Source organism: Camelus ferus, chromosome 1, assembly GCF_009834535.1.
Source record: "Camelus ferus isolate YT-003-E chromosome 1, BCGSAC_Cfer_1.0, whole genome shotgun sequence".
In the NCBI taxonomy this organism is placed as follows: domain Eukaryota; kingdom Metazoa; phylum Chordata; class Mammalia; order Artiodactyla; family Camelidae; genus Camelus; species Camelus ferus.
The window spans coordinates 92,789,410-92,809,518 of NC_045696.1; the positions used below are offsets into that span (position 1 = coordinate 92,789,410).

General features: G+C 42.9%; 1 protein-coding gene across 1 annotated transcript in view; it reads left to right on the forward strand.

The window, feature by feature from the left end:
- PLCH1 (phospholipase C eta 1) overlaps positions 1–20,109 on the forward strand; it is a 198,116-nt gene that overhangs the window by 18,769 nt on the left and 159,238 nt on the right. The window contains 1 exon segment of the mRNA XM_032485844.1: positions 3,353–3,471. Coding sequence (XP_032341735.1) covers positions 3,393–3,471 — 79 coding nt within the window. The 5' untranslated portion in view covers positions 3,353–3,392.

A 20,109-nucleotide genomic window follows, 5' to 3' on the forward strand; every position in this document is an offset into this window, starting at 1 on the left:
CAATGGCATCTGGCTCGAAAATTTGGTCCTGGTGTTTCTGAACTTAGTCCAAGTAGCTCACTCAAATTTTATTGCAAAGCAAGTCCCGCCGTTTGATACTCAAAGGACTGACATTTTGCTCAGATCCCCTCCAATGTGTTTACTCCAAAGGCTCCTGCCGAGGGAACAAGGTAAGTATTCTTTGAATAAGTGAGGTTTAGTCAACTCTTCTTCTCCTGTCTCTTCTCCTTCATTGGCCCACAGTGGGGATGGGTTGAGTAGTGGAGGTGGGAAGAATTAATCTTGGTTATCATGAGTAATACAACCGTAGGCTCTTTCTGTAAGGAAGCAGAGTGTCAGGGAGGCTAGAAAGAGTGTAACCCTAGGACTGGGACAGTGGATTTGGAGCCAGAAGTCATGAATTTGCAATCTACTGTTTCCTATTGGCCTCTTTGAACTCATGCTTAATAATGCGTGACTTCCAGGGCTATTGTTAAGGTCTAGACAAGACATGAGTGGGAATATTGTATAACCCATAAAATAGTTTACGAATAATGAATTATTTTTAAGAAAGAATCTAAACTAATGGGAGTGAGAGTGCTGGTTTTTATGGCAGAGGGGTGCCAGAGGAGAATGGGCTGTGGTGGGGAGTAGTCACAGAGGAAGAGGTGGAGACAGTCAGCATGTAGTAGACAAATCCCTGTACTTAAAGATAAAAATGTAAGTACATATGTTCTCTGCCTCCTAAAGTTCTCTTTTAGGACTTTCTTTTTTTTCTTTAGCATAGTGTTAGAACTCTGATTTACATACACGAACTTGAGTAGTTTGTCTTTTATTAAGCTATTCAGGTGGCTTGAACAGTTTTGTAGTGTTCCATGAAACTCACGCTAAAGCAGTGATAGGGATTTGCCTCACAAGTGAAAACAGCTTTGTTGCATGCTTTGGCTTTACTGCACAGCTGTCTCATCCCCTGCTTCATTCAGCCCTTCTAACTTCAGTCATTATCTCCACCTCTAGTATCTCTACATTTTGAAATCATTCGCTCTGATTCTGGAAGCCAGAGTGGACATGTCTCCCTCCAGTCTCTGACTGGAGGGAATCTAGGAAATAGGGCATATAATGGAGCAGTTACTGATGTTTACGGAGGGCCTGTGGTGTGTGCTCAGCTCAGGTCTGGCACTCAGAGGCAGCTTATTGCCTGCCCTGCAGCAGCAAACAGACACCAGGGGAGGTAAGACATGCTAGTAATGAACCAAAATAGGGAGCACGCAGCCTGGAGACCGTACGGTTCAGTTACTCACACCTTTGTGTCTGGCTCAGCCATTTAAACTCAGTTGCCTCTTCTTAAAAACACCTACCCTCAGAGTTTGGAATCCAAAGATAAGGTTTCAAGTCCCATTGCTACTTTTCCTCGAAGCATGAGTGAGTCACTTATTCTGACATCCTCTTCTCTCCTTCTTTCATCTGGTTAAAAGGAATGATCAAATGAGAGTCAGGGATGTGCTTGTGTTTTTTAAATTATATACAAATGCCCTTTATTATTTGATCTTCTGATTCCACTGTCTTCCTTGGATTGGTAATGAACAGAGAGGGCAAAATTATGACACATGAAGCCATAATTATGATCAAGTTAGTAAGGAAAAATTAGCATGAATAGAGTTCTCCTTAATTCCATGTAACCTAAAATAGTTCTAATATAAATCATGAATACACTTTTGTAGGAAATAGTTACTATTGTTAGCACTGAAAATTATTTCCGATTCTTGAGAAAAGGCATTCTTATTAAAAACATGTCTTCAACACTGAATATGTGAATATATGTATAGATAAGTAAATGCACAAACAAGACTGGAATGATACACCCCGAAGTGGTCATTCCAGGAAAGGGACATGAAATGAGAGAAGAAAGAATTTTCTGTTTCTTTTTTTTCTTTTTCAAAGAGAGGATTTTCAATGAAAAAAATTTTGTGATGAATTTTAGTATTTGAGTTTTTTTTTAAATCGATGAGCATATGTATCTATATAACTAAAATGTTTTTTAAAGAAATCTCTGTCATATGCAGTATTGGGTGGGGAAAGAGCAGGGAGGGTTGTCTCCATAGTCATCTGTTTTCTGTCATATTTTAGAGTTGGTTCCCTGGGTGATGTTATCTTAGTGAGATGGGGCTCACCCTCCGCCTGAGGGGATGGGAGCAGGGGCCAGAGTTAGCCGGATGGGGGTAGGGTAAGAAGAAGGGGGAGTCAGGCATGGAGCCAGGGAAAACATCGGGCAGGTTGCAGTTAGAGGAAGGAGGGGTAAGACTTAGGTTTAGGGAATGAAGGGGAAGCTCTGGCAAAAGCTTTAGGAACCTACACCATTTGTGGTTCCATTAGTGAATAGCCCCAGCTCTGGTCATCCACTCTTTTCAGTACCGCCTCCATCCTGGAGTGCCTTTACAAGACTCGAGATTGCTTTCAGAACGTGATGACAAATTGTTTCCCACCTGTGGGTTTTCCTTTGTGCCAGCCTTGCCTGGTTTTGCCTGGCTTTATTCTGTGACCAGAAGAGAAGCTGGAATTCTGAAAAGTTGCTTCAGCCCATTCCCATGAACAAAGGGAGCCTTGTTCCGGGTTATGCACATCAGCTTTTGGAGGAGTTGAATTCATCAGCTCAGATCTCTGCTTTTCAAGTCCTTGCTCTGGTTAGCACTGTGCTTCTCTGTCTGTGCAGGGCCAACCCTCACGGAGGAGCAGGCCTGCTCCTGGTTCACTGGGCTCTGGTTACACCAATAAGGTCAGCCCGGGCAGAGGCTGGATGTGGTCCTGGATGGACACCCAAGCTGAAGCCACAAGAGGGTTGTAAGCTTTGTTCCTGTGTGTGCCTTTGCCTACGGCTACATGGATGCCCATACAACTTCTGAGATTTCCATAAAATGATCATGTATGTAGTTCACCAGAGTGGTGCTAACAATGGGAATGACCGGTCACCCTTCTGTTGTCCCATCTACCCTCCTGCAACAGAAATTTCTGAAGAGTTACCAGCACAGACTGGTTTGAGTCCTGGCCGACTGTGGGCGAGGCCTCGAGCACATAAACCAATCCTGAAACTGGTTCCCTGATGGTGGGTTGATCTTTTCCCCCCAGGGCAGTGGTAACTTTGAGCCCTGTAAGGAGCTATTTGAAAAAGCTCTTGCTGTGGTATGTTGTAAATGACCTTTTACTACCTGGGAAGTTTCTGGGGACCTGGGGGGGGGGGTCCCGGCTCCTTGTGTGGAGAAGCCGTGAGCCCCGTTTACTGCCCCCTAATGCCCGGAGGCTGATGGCATCCGGTGACCCATGTGGGCGTTTGGCTGCCGTTGGCTTCATCTTGGTCTCATTCTATTTCCCTTGACAGGGCAGTTTGGGTTTGATGCTGCGCCAGGAATCTTCTGACAATGAGTTACTGGAACTTGGAGAAAAAGAACAGCGTGCAGTACCGCAGGCACTTCCTGGTGGACAACAGCCTGTTTCATGGTGAGCTGCATTTTGTCCTCCCGTCCTTAGAGCTTTAATTTTGTTTCTGATAGCACTTTTATCAGCACTCTGGATGCAAATAGGCGATAATTGTTGGGTTGAACCAAGAGCTTGAGTTCACTTGTCGATGAAAAAGTACCCAAGCAGCCCCATGGGACCTGTGTCCCACAGCTGGAAGCAAGCGCCCACCCGGATGACTGTGATGGTGCCATCACCTCCTACCTGGCAAGTTAGTTTGTGTCAGTGCTTTTCCTCTTCCACTGCACCGTTGGCTCCAGTAGTACCCCTTTCTGATGTTTGAAATTTGGGGAGCTAGAGCCATAGGTAGTGTTTGGTTAATATTGGTGGCTCACCAGTCAGGGCTTATTACCAGCATGCTGTGTCCCTTCTGTCAGGCTCTGGATAAAAACAGAGCAGGTCACAGCACTAAACCATACTATCTGGGTGCATTACTGCAGCTGTATATCAGAGAATCATCAATATTAATCATTTCCATGTCAAACTAAGACGAATCGCCTTTACCCTGATGGTGTATTTGTTTTGTGAGGCCATCAGGGATCAGCTCTTGTCAATCCTGATATCAGGATGCCCTTGAGTGAAATTTACTTACGAGTCAGAGATTTATGTGTTGCCAGAATTTTTGGACTAATCTCCATCAAAAGCTGGTGGAATTGTAGAGGGAAGCGAGAGATTTCACAGGGAGTGGAGTGCTGTTTAACAGAATCCTGTAATCTTAGCTGCCTTCGACTTTCTAAGTTTGGTTTTTCTCCCCCAATTTAGAGACAGACTTAATGTTTTTTATTGCTTCAGATTAAGTTTAAGATAACAAACTTAACCCTGTTTACTTTGTTAAGGCACGTTTTGCTGTGTTTTTTCGTGCTCATGATACCTCCTCAGTGTAGGACTTGATTAGTTGGAGGATGGCTTCATTTACAGGTCAAGAAAGGGAAGTTGAAATGAAATGACCAGCCCAAGATGACACAGCCAGTTGTTAATAAGGTCAGATCTAAAATGCCAGCCTCTACCTTTCTGGGCCGGCTCTCTTGGCATTGCAGTGGTGAAGGCCTCTTAGCAAAGGAGACAAAGTGTTGACTTAACACTCTGAGTTCTACTTTGTTTTCCTGTGAATCTCATCTGACAGTGTTTGCTGTGTGGTATCTTCTGTTACAAATTTACTTGTATTAAAAAAGAATAAATGTGATAATCAAAGAAACATAGGAATTAGACAGATCAGCTTTAATTTGCCAAATTTTGTGCGAATTTTGAACAAGGTCAGATGGAGGTGTTTTTAGAATTCATCATTTTAGAATCCCTGTGTCCCGAGATCTCAAAGGCTGTAACAGCTTACAAACAATTTCCTATGTATTCTTATAGTTGTGTTACCACTTAGTGTATCACTGGATTGCAAGTATTTATGCCGAGGGCTTGAAGAACATTGTCCTATTAAATCCTTTCAACACTTTTGCAATTGTTACTATTCATCCTACTTTATGGATGGTTAAACAGAGGCTTGGGGAGGTTGTGAAGTGGTGATGTAAAATCAAACTCACATCTGCTTAACTCCGAAACCCCACTATTTTCTTCCAGGCTCCACCCCCATTTCAGTAGAGAAATTAACACTCTGAGAGGTTTAAGTTCTATTCAGCAGTATTTGCTCTGCTATCAACTAGCAGTGTCTGATCTTTACCAAGTTGTATAATCCTTCAGGATCTGTTTTCTCCTCTGTGAAGTGAGTGTCCTGGACTCAATGATTTTTGAGGTTCTTTCTGGTTCTAGTCTATGAAATTCCATTGAAGTATTTCTGTGAAGCGCAATGACTACGTATTTTGCGAGCTGTCTTGTCACTAAACGTGAGGTACACAAGGGGGCAGTAGAATACTTAAAATACGAATTGGTTACTCTTACATTCAAAAGTTACTCTTTTGAGAGGATTTAGAGATATCAAATCTTCCCAAGATTAAAAGTATTAAAGCCAATTAGAATCATGATTATATTCACTTATGACAAAGCAATAGCTTTAAGTCTCTCTGATAGTGTAAGATACCATTTTGGATCTCTGTGCCAAAGGATATGTAATTTGGGAAATTATGATGCTTCTGCTCTTCCTTTTTGTTTACCTCTGCAGAAAATTAATGTCTGTTAAGATAGGAATTTATTTAACTTAATGGAGAGGTGTAAGGAGTTGAGGTATACTTTAAGCCAAGGGAGTGCTAGTGACAATACCTTTGCAGAGGATTTCAGAACGTTTCTGAGAGAGTAGAGGGGACAGGACCCCTCTGCGTCAGAAATGTCAGATTTCTTTTGGAGGACCTTCTTGTCTGCCAGTAACTCTTCTTACATAACCAGATCAATCGAAACAAAAAGAAACAAAACCCCTTACATTAGAAACAGGAAAGAACCATTTCCCCTGCAATATAATAGACTTTTAGAATATGCAGCCTTGAATGGGCAAAATGTGCTAGACTTCGGCAGTATTCCCAGGAGAAAAAAGCTACATTAAAGTGAGGACTAGGTGGGCTTAAGTGGTCAATAAAAGGGTAAAAATAAAAATGTAACATTTGTATACTCTTCAACAGTTCATAAAGCATATTCATTTTCTGAGTATGGGAGAGGTATGTTCTCATTGGAAACAATTTTGAGAATTACCCACACACTCACAACCCGAAGAGAAACACTAATCCTCTGTTTCTGTCCAGTCTCTTACCTACTCTCATCTTCATAGCAATCGTGATGTAGGGATGGAGTATCTGGGAAAGGTCGGCAATGGTGAATGCTGGCCACCAGAAAGGAGCTGCTGGAATTGACTTAATTCTGTGTCAGTGAGGAAGGGACCCCTGTAGGAATTATGATGGGCTGGTTTTGTGTTTCCCACTTGTCTGTCCTTTACCTAGATTTTTAGGGAACCTGTTGAAGTCAAAGGGATTGTGTACCTATCAAAGGAGCCAATTGCTAGAGTTTTTCTCTAGTTGGCTTTGTTCTAATATGTTTTCATAGAGAAAAAAAACTTGGGCTAAGAGTGATTTCTGTAGTATGATCTTTGCTTTAATGGCTTATATTTTCATGAATTATTATTACTTGAAAATTACCTCTACCCTCAGCTCTTTCTCTTGGTTGTCATGAATTGCAGCACTTTTTTCCATCCTAGGACACAGATTCTTATACCAGTGATCAGTGGATTTGCAATTAATACACACTATTTCTAATGCATGTAAGCTTTTTCAAACATTGGAGTTCCTTAGTGTAATATACTTGGAGGTGGGAATTTTTGTTTTCATGTATTGATAGTTATAATTGTGATGTTGGAAAAATTATTGTTTTCCTGCACGTTATTATGGTATCACCCCACTTTCTGTTGAAATTTATTTCTGTTGTTACCACGTTGCTACATGACTGTTTCTGAATGACTGTCATAAATCTAGACTAGAAATTACAAGTATCTCTCACTATCTAGGGATAAAATTAAGGATAGTTCTTGTATTAAATGTTTATGTAGTATGTGTTTTTAAAAAGTGCCTTCTGTGTACTTTTACTTTGCCTCTTAACAGCCTTCTAAGGAAACTAATCAATTGATTTAATTAAATAATTACTTTCCCCCAGCCTTCCCTTCCTGGCCAGAGGCCTCGTCGGTGGTGTGAGGATAGAAACTGGATGGCCCGTGTGAAGGAAGACAGGGTGGGATGGGATCCTGGAGACTAGCTCTGTCTCCAGCTTTACTGCTCACTCATGTAGCCTTTTGTCACCTAGGGGACCCTCAGTTTCCCTATTTCTCAAATGAGGCTTTTTCCAGATTCCAAAGTTCCCTTCTAGCAGAAATGTGGCAGTCTCTGTGTAGTCCGGCAGGACGTGGGGTGAACTGGAGGGCCCTAAGGCCAGAACGCGGGGTGGGAAGCCTGGCTAGACGGCGACGAGGAGGAGAGAGTCCTGTTTGACTGTAAATTTTGTAGTTACCCTTGCCCTGGCAGAAAGCTCCATTTCTCTTTAGGGGGAGGTGTGTGTGTGCAGGGACCTCCTGAGTCCCTCCTGACCATGCAGAGAGCAGGATCGAGGACTGACAAGGTTTCAGGACAAACGTCATGATATTCCAAAAAGAGGAGTGGAGAAGTTGCCCATCACTGCAATTCCATCCTCGCTGGAAAAAGAAAGAAGAATGCCAGGTCCTGCCTGGTAAATATGAAAGGAGAATGAAATTATGCAGGAGTGAATTTAGGCTAGTTTATTAGCAAGTTATGACTTCAGCAGCCTGCCTGCTGTAGGGGTTTGGGACATTACTAGATTTCTTACTAGAGTGTCATTCCTTTACTGAGTCAAAACCTGGTTTTTCCAGCTGATGATGACTGTATAAACATCCTCTTCTAAGTCCAGGAAAATACCAGTGCACAGAGAATTCCTACTAATGCAATAATAGTCAAGATTTTGTGAGCATCATTAAGATCAAAAGTATTATCTCCTGGATAAGAACACTGCATGGAAAAAATTTCAAAGACAAATTGAGAAAGGGGTGGGGGAGATAGATCTTAAAGGGAGAGAAGATACTTGAGTCGTTTAAATGTTATAAGTTATAATAGAACTAATTCTGGAAGCAGCTTTGCCCAGTGGATTTCCACTTGAGCCCCACACTCAAGTCTCCCCACCGTGGCCACCAGGCAGAAAGCATGGAGGGCAGGTGTCTTTTCTGGTCTATGATGTTCAGGTGCATCTTGCAAACATGCCAGAGGTGCAGTGAAGGCTTGGCTAAGGGAGGCAAGGCCTGACCCAGCTGTGGCATCTTGCAGGGGCCACCCTCCTGCAAGGTTGCTTTGGGTGATTTGTTCCCTTTGGGACTAAGTTTCCATGTCAGCCAAGTGATTTGATTTAGGACACATGACCTCTAAACTTCTTTCTAAGTGGTGTAATTTCAAGAAATGCTTGTTTCTCTACTTCCTCTCCTCAGGCTACTTTTAAACAGAGGCTGATTGGGGAGTTTGCTGAGAACTGACTGACCAAAGTGATTTCTGTCCTTCTTCCTTGCCCGAGACAAAGCAGAGCCAGCCATTCAGGCCTTACAAAAGTAGTTGCTTCTGTCTAGTTAGAACACAAACTTTATTGTGAGCTGGTATGAAACAAGCCTACTCTGTACCCTTTTCGGAACATGTGCTTTTCCTTCATCTGTTGAAGATGGAGAAAATTCTCAATGAGAGCCTCAGTGAAATGCTATTTATATTAACATTTAATGTTTTTTTGGGGGGGAGTTGTTGGGGGAGCCTTTCCCCATGATGGGCATTCCATTTGTAACTGGTTTATTGAGTATTCTCAACTTAATGCAGCATATACACAAAAATGTTTTATTTTTTCTCCAATTAATACTTAAAAAAATACTCTTTGCAGCAGCTTGGGCAGATTCTATTACTTTCTGGCTCCTTTTGGTCATTGAGGGTCTAATCTGGCTTAAAATGTTAATCTCAAACTCATTTAAATCCCACCTCCTCCCTTAGCCCAGTGCAGGCCTGACCTGAATGTTGGGGGTTGAGGGTGAGGGTTCATCTGGCTTTGTTATAGTTCTTCCCCTTGAGGAAGAATTCAAGGCCTAGATCTTCAGATTTGGGTACAAGGAAGAGACCGGGGGAAGCAGAGGTCTTTGACCCACATCCTGGCACCTGTTGGTACATCACTGGTGGTGAAATAATTCTCTCTCTGTTTCCACCTTCTGTGGATATTTGGTTTTGCCCCGGCCCCCTCTATCACCACGGGCTCTTCAGAGAGGCCCCCTGTCCCCCTTTGGCCCCACCCATTGTCTGTTTCTAATTCCCTCTGGCTGAGGCATGGCTTCCCTTGCCCTGCAGACTCTTGGGCAACCGCCTGGTCCCCGCCCTTTCTGCCCTTTCTCTTATATCTGTGTTTCTCCATATGGAGTTGTGTCGGCTGCTGCAGGCTGTGGAGGATGGGCTGGGCATGCAGTCGCTCCGTCCTCTTCCCAGACCTGCTGACACAGTCTCTCCGTCTCCTCTCACCTGCCGTGGGGGCTGCTCCCATAAGCCTTAGGAAGTCTCTGAATTACTCTTCAGTAGCTGTTCCCCTGCTCGTCTTTAGGAGTGATTTCAGTCCTCAGAGCACTGCCTACCCCTCCAGGCACCCAGGCTGTACACGTAATAGGGGCTCAGGTACTGGGACATGGAATGGATGGAATCCCACTCTCCTCACCCCTGACAGTTCTGCTTGGGCCCCTCTGGAGCCACTCCAGTCTGGCCCTTGTCCACTAACATTTTGGATTAGAGTGACTTCCTTTCCCCAAAGGTACTGGTGTTCTTTATTGTGCTTGCTTCTTACAAGCTGTGTAGCTGGATTGATTAGAACCAAGCAATTGTCTAGATTTAGAAAAACCCATGGTGAGGTGTCCCAGCCTCTTTTCCCCACTAGGAATCTAACTTGATGGGGGGATTTTGCTGGGTAACTGAACCCACTGTGTTCTGTTTTGTCATGCTTTCTGTGTCGAGGTGATTCACACTTCGTAATGATGGAGGGCATGGACAGATGTGGGTAGAGTGCATTGCAAAAGGGCAAATTGAAGATCTGGACACCTGGGAAGCCCAGGTGGATGAGAAGTTAACAGTGTTCAGTCTTTGAAGGTCTAGCTTTAGTTGTTGTCTGAAACAAGCCTATTGTGTTAAGTGATATCCTTGGCTGGCCTTTCCCAGTAGACTCTCAAATTCTCTTAAACCTGTGGCCACTGGGAGTCCAGCCAAGCAGAAAGGTCCTTGATTGTGTTCTTTTATGCTTGGGAACACCAGTTTTCTAATTACTGAATTAGAAAGAAGAAATATAACTAATAAACAGTCAACTTCTTCAGATTTGTAGACTTCTCACATTTTAAGTGGTTACTTATGAGAATTATATCCCCTCAGACGTGTTACAAATTTAAGCCTTTGTTCTTTAAGCTGCATTTCCATAATTATAATTAATTTTCCTCTGCTGTCTCATTTTCCCAATTGTCTTTTCTACTGTGTGCCTAAAGTATGCACAGAGATGGGTGGGAGAATGAAATGTCTTTCCACGGGTGGATTCGGGGTTCTTTCAGGGCAGTATAATTATTTAATTTAGTTATACAAAAGATCCAGATTTTTTCATTGGACCACAGTAATAATTATTAGTGATTGTTATTTATAATCACAAAACCCTCCTGTCTCCCATCTATCAAAACAAAGATTAGAAATTCCAGTTTGTTCCTTTATACTGTGTACATGAAAAGTCATCCCCCAAAACCTGCCATAGTTTATATTTTCTTAGGGCTTATTTCTCTCAGCAAGTATGTTTGGGGTTAGCACATGTGCAAACTGTGGGTTTCAAAGGAATGTTCAGATTTTTTGTTTTTTGTTTATTTGAAGCCTATAGCCCAATGTGGGTGTTTCACCCACTCCCACAGCTTCAACTCGCATCTGTACACCAGTAACTCCCAACAGTGTGTTCCTGGCTTAGCACATCCCTCTGTGCGCCGTACCCAGGTGCGCATCCTCCTCCCCGCAGCTATGCAGAGGCCCCCAGGTCTTCACACTCACTCCCTTTTCCCTCAGTGCCTGGCTGACTCACCAGCCTTGTTTTGTGCCTTCCCTCCCTCTTGGCACCACAGCTACACTGACCTTCACATTCCTTTCCCACAAAACTGACCCCTTCTTTGCTTAGCCAGCTGCCACCTCATCCTTCAGATCCCAGAGTAAGGGCCCCCTCTGCAGAGAAACTGATTCTGACTTCCCAGATCTGGTCAGCCCCCCTTTTAGACTCTTCTCTCATCCTGCATCACTGCCTTGTGGTATGATCACTGTTGCCATAAAACAGTTTCGTGAGAACCAGTTTAGTTTCTGCCCTCCTCATACTTCTAAGTTCCAGGGGAGCAGAGACTGTTCCGACTTCCATCTCCAGTACCTCGATGAGTGCATTGCATACAGTAGGTGCTCGTTAAAACATGGCAATTAACAGGGGAGAGAAGCACCACCTACTGTTGCATTACTTTTGCACTCTCTCCAGTCTAGCCTTTCATCCTGGTGCTTGGAAGGCATCGCTCTCTGGCTGCAGACTGTCTTCTTTCCCTCACCCATGCTTTTGCCTTGGATAACAAAAGCATACGTATAAACTGTGCCATGCTGAGACTGAGAAGGGAAAGGCCGCTCTGCTGAGCATCCTAGTGTGCTTTAGAAAAGACGACTGCAAATGGAGAATGCCTCTAAATGGGAAGGGGCGAAGCCGTGTCTTTAAAAGAATTTCTTAGACTTTCTGAATTCATTTAATAATACTTTCCAGAATTTCCATGTTGGTTATATATGTGTTTATTTTATTCGACTCTGAATTTCCATGTTGGTTATATATGTGTTTATTTTATTCGACTCTGAAAATGGAGGTTTTGTCTGTTAAAATAACACTGTTATTAAAAGCTGTTTAATTGAAGTTATTTTGCATACTATTAATATTCTCTGCTGCTTGGGTCTGAAAATCTCCAGGCACAGGAGTGAGTGTTGTCTGTGGGATAATTCTTGCCCTGGGGGGTCAGAGTAGACCTGCACCAAAACAAAAGCACCAGTTTTGTCAGTAAGAGGAGGGAAGGAGGCCTGGGGGTACGCGAGGAGAATAATTTAACAGCATAGAGCTTGTTTAAAAGTTAAGAAGATGCATTTTTATTTCAGATTTACGGAGAAGAAAAATGGTTGGCATTAAGGCCTTTCATCTAAGAAACTAAAACACCATGAGAGTACAGTTCTGACTTCTAGGTAGCAAAGTTACTACGAGAATAACACCTATTTGGGAGGATAAATGTAGAACCTGTGAACACATTTTTTTTGGTCCAAAATTGTTTTGTCCATATTCGTCTCTTGGTCAGAATATGTGACTGACATATAACAGTGTTCTCAGAACTTGTATTTAAATGTAGAAGATGGTGACTTATCCCCAATTAAAATGGAGAAGAGGAAACATATTTATTATTTGGTGTCTTATTTTTATTCCTTGGCAACTTGAAGTTGAATATCAATGCATATCCACAGATGACCACTTTTTTTGAAATTATACCAGTGTCAGAATTTCAAGGTATTGTGCTTTTAAACCAGCAGAAGCTTATCTCTAGAGACTTGTATTAATTACCTCTTTAAGCCAGTGGCTCCCAGCCTTGGCTGCACATTGGAATCACCTGAGGATATTAAAAAAACCCCAAAAAACCCCAGCAAACTGTTGCTTGGGTCCCAGCCCAGAGGTTCTGATTAATTGATTTGGGGTATGGCCAGAGCCTCGGGGAATTTTTGGAACTCTGCACATAATTCCAGTGGGCAGCCAGTTATATTCTGGTGGGTTAAGAACCCCAGACTTAAGGTGGAAAATACTTTCTCAATGGAACTGTAGAATTCATGAATTTGATAATGGTTATTTTCTGTGATGATAGCCAATTTTATACTGAAGGTATGGGAAGGGGGGACATCTCAAAAGAATATGGATATAAGTATGTGTTTGAATATGGAAGCAGAAAATGTAGAGTCATTTACACTTGGGATTTTGTAGATGCTCATTTTTTGTAAAATTCTTTTTTTCACTTAATTGAGCACAATACAGGCTTACTGTTGAAAAGTTGGAGAGTACAGAAAAGACTAAAGAAATAATCTATAATCTCAATATGTGTTAAGCCTGCACTTCCTTAAGGTGATTTAAAACCCAAAGACTAAAGATTGATTCTCACCTCTGGTTATACATTAGAACCTGCTGGGGTGCTTCAAAAGTACCGAAAGTTGGGTCCTATGCTATCCTAGTTAAATCATCTCTGCAGGATGGGTCTGGCATCCTGGGGTCTTCATTCTTTCATTCCTTATATCAATATCTTTGTATTTGTTTAACTTCAAGTGATTTTGTTGCACTGTGAAGGGGTGAGAGTCACTGGACTGAAGTTGTAGATTTACTAAAATATTGATCTGGGTTAGTGAACTAAATCAGGTATTAATTTACTGATTTGGTATCTTTTGTAATTATTCACTAGTTTGGGCAAATGTGCTACATGAAACTCTTGGTTTTATACAGAGGAGTGGGGAGGGGCAGGTGATATGCTCACCTTCATATGGTCTTTTTTTTCACTAACAGATTTATTTCATATTCCTTCTAATAATCATTGCTTTCTTAGTGCCCTTAAAGTGTGATTTGTCCAAGCTTGACAGCTGATACATCTGTTTCGTGATGCAAATAGATACCTTTGAGCATTAACTGATCTCACAAGGTTTTCCATGGCCTCCTGATGGTAAGTAGAATTACTCTGGGAAGGCTATTAACAGTGAGCAGCAGAGAATGTATTAAGTGTTTTATTTTGACTCATCCATAATGAGGACTCCACTGTTCACAACAGGATAATTGAAAGGACTGATGCAGAAATAAATAGGAAGCACAGGAACTGGGAGAACAGTACCACTGTTTGGAGTGCGTCAGATGAATCTCGAGTATTATTAGACTTGTGCTTGTCTGTCTACCCTGGAAAACTAAGGGCTACCTAGAGGCTTAGAGAAGTGCACACATTTTATTGTGGAAGGCAAACTTTGTCAGTCCCTGTAGACATCTGTTCTACCCCCAACACCTAACATGTGAGAAAACTGTTGCTCAGGGTCCCAACATTCTTCCTTCAAGTGCAGAGTTGTGAGGGAGAAATCTTGTTTTCTCAGATCGCTCTCGTTTTGCGTGATGGTACCTTCTTTGCACATTCGAGTGGTAAGGGGGACACAGGAATTTGGAGCAGATGTTAAGATAACTAATTTTAGCCCTTGTCAGGACGAATCGGTGGATTCTGTATTCGAATATTCTTGGGGCGCCATCAGGAAATGTTAGGGCTGATGCTGAAAGAAGGTGGTCATTAGAACTGGTGATGCTGTTTGCTTTACCAGTGTTATCCCTTTTAAGGCTTTCAGCAGGACAGTTTGACAGGTGAAACTCAGAGAGGTAAACACTTTGCCACAAACTACATCGTTAGATGATGGTGTTCAAAGCCAGGTTTGTCAGACTCTGAAATCCAGAGTTTTTTCGCTATTGTGACACAATGGTGTGTCACACACAGTTTTCTCTTTTAAAGCAACTGGGAATTGGGGGTGGGTGATGGATTTAAGTGTTTTAAAAGAGCTTCCAGACCTTTTAGAGGGCACTGGAGGACTCCAAGAGACACCATGGTGTCTCAGGCTGTCCTCAGGCTGAGAAGGGGGCTTAGGGAACTGGGGTGGGGGCCGAGAGCTGGTATCTGCTGGGGTGGTCCCTGGGAGCTTGTTAGAAATGCGGTCTCACAGCTCCACCTGGGTCCTACTGAATTGGCATGTGCATTTTCACAAGATCCCCAGGTGATGGCGCAATAAAGGGTGAGCAGCATGGCTCTTACAGAACCACAGGGCTTGGGTGTGAGTCCTCAGCAGTGAGGGATCAGTCCTTTTTCTTCAGGAAACAGGTGGGAGAGGAATGAGTTACAGGGAAGGGAATAACTCCCACCAACCAGCACATTTAGAGGATGGAGGCTTGTATGTGCGGGGCAGCTAATGGCAAAGACCTCAGACGTCCCAATGCTCAGATTCCTGACTAGGATTCTTGAAGGCAACAAATGCCCAGGTAATTTTCTATGTAGAATGGGCTTTAAAACGTGAGCCTCTAGAAGACAGCTTTCCTAGAAGATCAGGTTAAGGATATAAGCAACACCCTGGTCCACAGTGATGCATGGCATAGCAGCACTAGGAAGGACTTGAGATGCCACCTGGTTGGGGAATTCTGACCAGAACCTGTAGTCGGGCTTCAGGACATTGTGAAATCTCAAAAACATAATTCCAAACACTATGTGTACATGCATATACTTTGGGCATCCCCCTCTTATGAACAAAGTCCTCAGCTTTCATCATATTTCAAAGTAATCTGTTACTTCTTGCCCCTTCTGAACCATATAAACCTCTGACTAAAGCCACTCTCCTTTAATAGATGAGAAGGCATATTCATATTCATACCAACCAGCTAGTAGCAGGGTTAATTCTAAAAGCCAACATTCTGCCATTCCTACTCAACTGGCCTTTATGATCTGAGCTGAGTATTATGAAAGGTTAAGTGGATTTTCTGTGGAATAAAGCTCAAATCTCTGCATTTTCTGATTATTGGAAATGGTTACAGCTTTATTGTATTGGAATATTGTGACAAAAAAGCAGTTTTACAAGAAAATATAGCAAAGCCTCTGCGTGTTGGCCAGGTGAGTGCCAAGTGTTCATTGCAGAGCTGCCGGAGGGCTGGGGATCCTGAGTGTCACCCTGGTTTCTCCATCACCGAGGGCAGCGGGGCTCTGTAAGACAGGGCTCTCCCCACCTGGTGGCACCCAAATGACTTTTTTGTGTCTTCATGGCCAATAAATGGTTATTAACTCTCCATGGGGAACCAGGTGCTGAACTTGACAAATAGATTAACGTAATCTATGTAGCATTTAGATCAAATGATGATTTCACTATCTGGTAACTTACTGTCTGGTAAGGTGTTGACTCCATGATTCCAAAGGACACTTAGAACATTTGTCATTTCTCAGGGTGAAACTTTTAAAGCTGCTGCTCTGCAAAATCACAGATGAATAGCCTTTAGCTGTGGAAGTTAACTCTTTAAAGCGGTCCCTCTTTGCGTCTACCGAGAAATAGTAAGAGTGTCTAGATCTTTGTGAATTATGTCAGTGGCAGGAGAATAGTGGTTTTTCAAGGACAAATACTCAATCTCAGTGTCTCAACTCGCAGCCTGTGATTAAGACCGTCTTTCATAGATGTGTGCACCTGTTTTAGCTCCCGAGAACCCGTCTGGAAAATAATACTCTCATTTGCCTCTTGCTTTGATCCTTTTGATAGTTTTTGATCCCCTTTCCCTTACCATTTCTCCTAAATTATGTAAATCTGTGTTGATGTGTCCTATCTGGCAACTGTAGGTACCATGTTTCTGATACCAGTAATACAAGATTTTTTTCTTGGCTAGATAATAAGTTTTGCATAAATCACAGTCCTAAATTATTTCTAAATTAGATTAACTTATATAAGATGCTAAAATGTTACTGGTTTCCTATTTGATCATCTTTAGTATTCAAGAAGGAGCAATTCTTTCCTCTTTTCTCCAAGGTCTTTAACAAAATTAGCCTTTGTAACCATCTTTGTGCTAGCGGACTGTGAAGGAGGGGGGCTGATGAAGCAGAAAATTAAAATATATTTGATGTTATAATTTTAATACTAATCATTAATCTGTACTTCAAAGTTATTTCTCTCATTGATAAATTTATTGCTTTTGAAAAAGTGTTTCTACCTTTATCATGTTTTTTTCTAGCTACAGAGCTCTGTTAAATTTTCAGAATTCTTGCTATTTGTATAACTTGCCAAGGAACGAGAATTTTGGCAACTAAAATCAACCTGATTTTTGGCAGGAGGCTTAATTATATCTGCTCTGAAGCATTTTACTGCCTGTGTGTACAGATTTTTTTTTTCTAAGTTAAGAAACATAGGGCATCTCGAATATATTTTCACCTTTGAGAGAGGATGCATTTGCTTATGAGTACTTTAGAGAGAGGTTATCCTATAATGATCACTCTTATTTTTGAAGTAAAAAGCCTCAGTTTTTGCACAGAATTTTCGGGGCTGGAAAAGACCTCAAGGACCTTGAGAAATTATTTAATGTGAGATTCCTTCTACAATGGAAGCTGTAGAGAACAGGGAACATGACTTAAGGGCCTGGCATTTGGGAGATGTCCCGTGAGTACTTGGTGGATGAATTAGTAACGCCTACATTTTATCAGTGAGGACTCTGAGATCTGGAAAGGGTAACTGGTGGGCCCCAGCAGGGTCTAACCAAACTCCTAGTAAGTGGTGAGGACCAAGGCCTTGGGCAGCGTAGTGCAATGTGTGGTTGTATCGTGTCACACCGTGTGTCCATGTTCACAAGATTACTTGGTCTCATTCTAAACAGAGGCAGCTCGCTGACTGCCAAGCACTGGTGTGACGATCAGTCATTTGTCCCTGCTCCGGGTCCTTATTCCCTGCGCCAGTTTGAACACGGGATGCTGCTCCCTTTTCTCCTTCCTGCCTTAAATATGTCTTGACCTCGGTTCTGTGCTGGGGATTTAGCAGTTAACAAAGTAGAAATGGCCCCTGTCTAAACAGGGCATACAATCTTGCCTATATTTGCTATTATCTTCTTGTTTCCTCTTTTCGCCCCTGCAGCTTACATGGAAACTTTAGGTTAGCTTTTCCTTTGGAAATAGTTTTATCCTCGTAGGAAAGTTGCAAGACCAAGAGTGCAACAGAGAACCACCGTACGTCCTTTACCCAGATTTACTTACCTTAACTTTACCCGATTGGCCTCATCATTGTATATTTGCTCATCCTCTCTCTCTCCACCCCCCACACTTATTTTTTCTGAATAATTTGAGAATAAGTTGCGTACCTCATAGCTCTTTGCCCCTAAACACCTCAGTGTGAATTTCCTGGAAATAGGGACATTCTCTTATATAAGCAGGGTATGGTTATCAACCTAAGTAAATTTAACGTTGGTAAGGCCCTTTAATTTTCTTTTGAGGTTCTTTATTTTTGAAAGGAATTTTTTTTTTTTTCTCAACTGATATCTACAGGGAAACAGACCTGGGAGAAAGAGAGTAGCAAAGATGGAGAAAATGTTACAGCATTATACAATCTGCCATGTTCTTAGGGTGAGGGCCAGCTTCTCATGTGTGTGATCTGTACCTTAGAAGGCCCTCTGGAAATTATTTTTTTGGGAGGAAAAAGCCCCGTATTTTCATTTCATGCTGGTCCTGCTTAGAGTCCTGTACTAGGCTAGGAACTTCTGCATCTGTCACTGTAGGTACTGCTGGAGATGGGAAAACTGAGGCTTAGGGACTTAAAATACATTGGCTCAGATTGCGGAGCCAGGATTTGAACTCAGGTCTTTTTGATCCCATATCCAATGGCTGTCATGCGCCTTCAACTGCCCCATACCTGCAACTCTCCCCGCACTGCGCTTAATTATTTCTGGGTTTGGGCTTGGCCTGACCTTCCTGTTTTTCTCCTAAGGGACTCTGCCCTCCTTTTAGTACCATGACTCACTCTCTTTGATTTTAAATTCCTGGGGTAAAGTGTTAACTAGAAGGCTATTTGGGAAACTTAAGTAAGTGGATAATTTTGGTCTCAAGGGAACTGCCTCTGAATAGTTCCTATATTAATCTTCTTCCATATTTATAGAGAGCAGGCTGCCTGTGGTCATTCCTTCATTCACACTTACTATGTTTCATGATTCCAGCAACTGGTTTTCCTCACACTCCCCTCTCTTGGAGTCCTTCTGCCATTCTTTGGGGTCTAGGTTTTGCTTTACTCCCAGTGTCGGCCTGGGAATCGGAGGACTATCTGGACCCTTAGGGCCCGTGCTTGGGTGGGTCTTTCTGCTCAGACCGTCTCGGTGCTCACTACTGGCCCGGTCATTCCAGGCCCCGGGGGTGCATCAGTGAACAAGGCATTCACCATTTCTACTCTCAGGGAGCTTACATTCTGGTCCTCATGGTGCCATGTCCCCTCTACCTGTTAGCATGGCCATTAGGCAGAAAAAAATGAATGAGGCAGGATTGCTGTTGAGAAAAATAAGATACGGAGAAAGACTAAAGAAGTAAAACTATCCAACTTGGGGAAGAGAGATTGCAAAATATTAACACGTGTTAAAAAAATGCACTGTTGAAGTTGTGGAGAACACTTTCTGTTTCATCAGGAAGAGAAAGCAGTCGGTTTTTCATTTCTGTGGAGTAATCTGGGTGGGAATTTAGACTGTGGGGATGATACGGTGTGCTGTGACGTGACGAGAACTGTTACTGGAGGAGTTGGTACCCTCTCGTCCTGGTTTTCTTTCAGAAAGAGGGGGGATGGCTCTCTCCCTGGTCATGTAAGTTCATCCTTTCCCTGGAGGCCATGCTGTGTTATTTAAACGTCCACCTGAGACAGGCCAGGCTGAGTTTCCAGAGGAGGGCATCTCTTCTCCTGCCTGCCAGGGGGTTTACAGTCCATCTCACCCTCCCTGCTTCCTGTTCTTGGGAGAGTCTCTGGTCAGCTGTGCAGAGGCCAGCAGCCTTGAAGCCGGCTGGGGCTGGGGTGACCTCGCTGTGCCAAAGGAGCCTTGGAATCTCGCCCTTCCTTAGCCAAGCCTTGGCCTGGGCTGGCCTGTGAGAAACTTGACAGGGATGTGGCTGCAGGCTCCGTGTTCTGGGGATCTGAATTGCTCTCAATCCTTGTACTCAGGAGAGCTTTGTTTAGAAGGAGGTCACTTCATAATCTAGAATCTCCTCCGCTTCTCCCCTCCCCTCTCTCCTCATGGTTATCTCTCTGTTTGCTGTCCTCATGGGACCAGTCTGTATATGTGATGTTTGGGGCTCAGTCTCACCAGATAAGGGGGTCTGCATTATGATGACCATGTGTGCCTCCTCCCACTTGGATGCATACACTGTAATCCCTCTAAACCAGGCCAGGCAGGTTATATCATTTATCTTTTATTAGACCCAGAGATGTCAGATTAAAGCATGGTAAAACTTCCTCTATTAAAATACTAGATACGCACAAACATGGTTATTATGTAAGAAAACAGCCCTCCTTTAACTGGAGAGTTCAGGCTGTTAGGGTTTCTTCCAGACTTGTA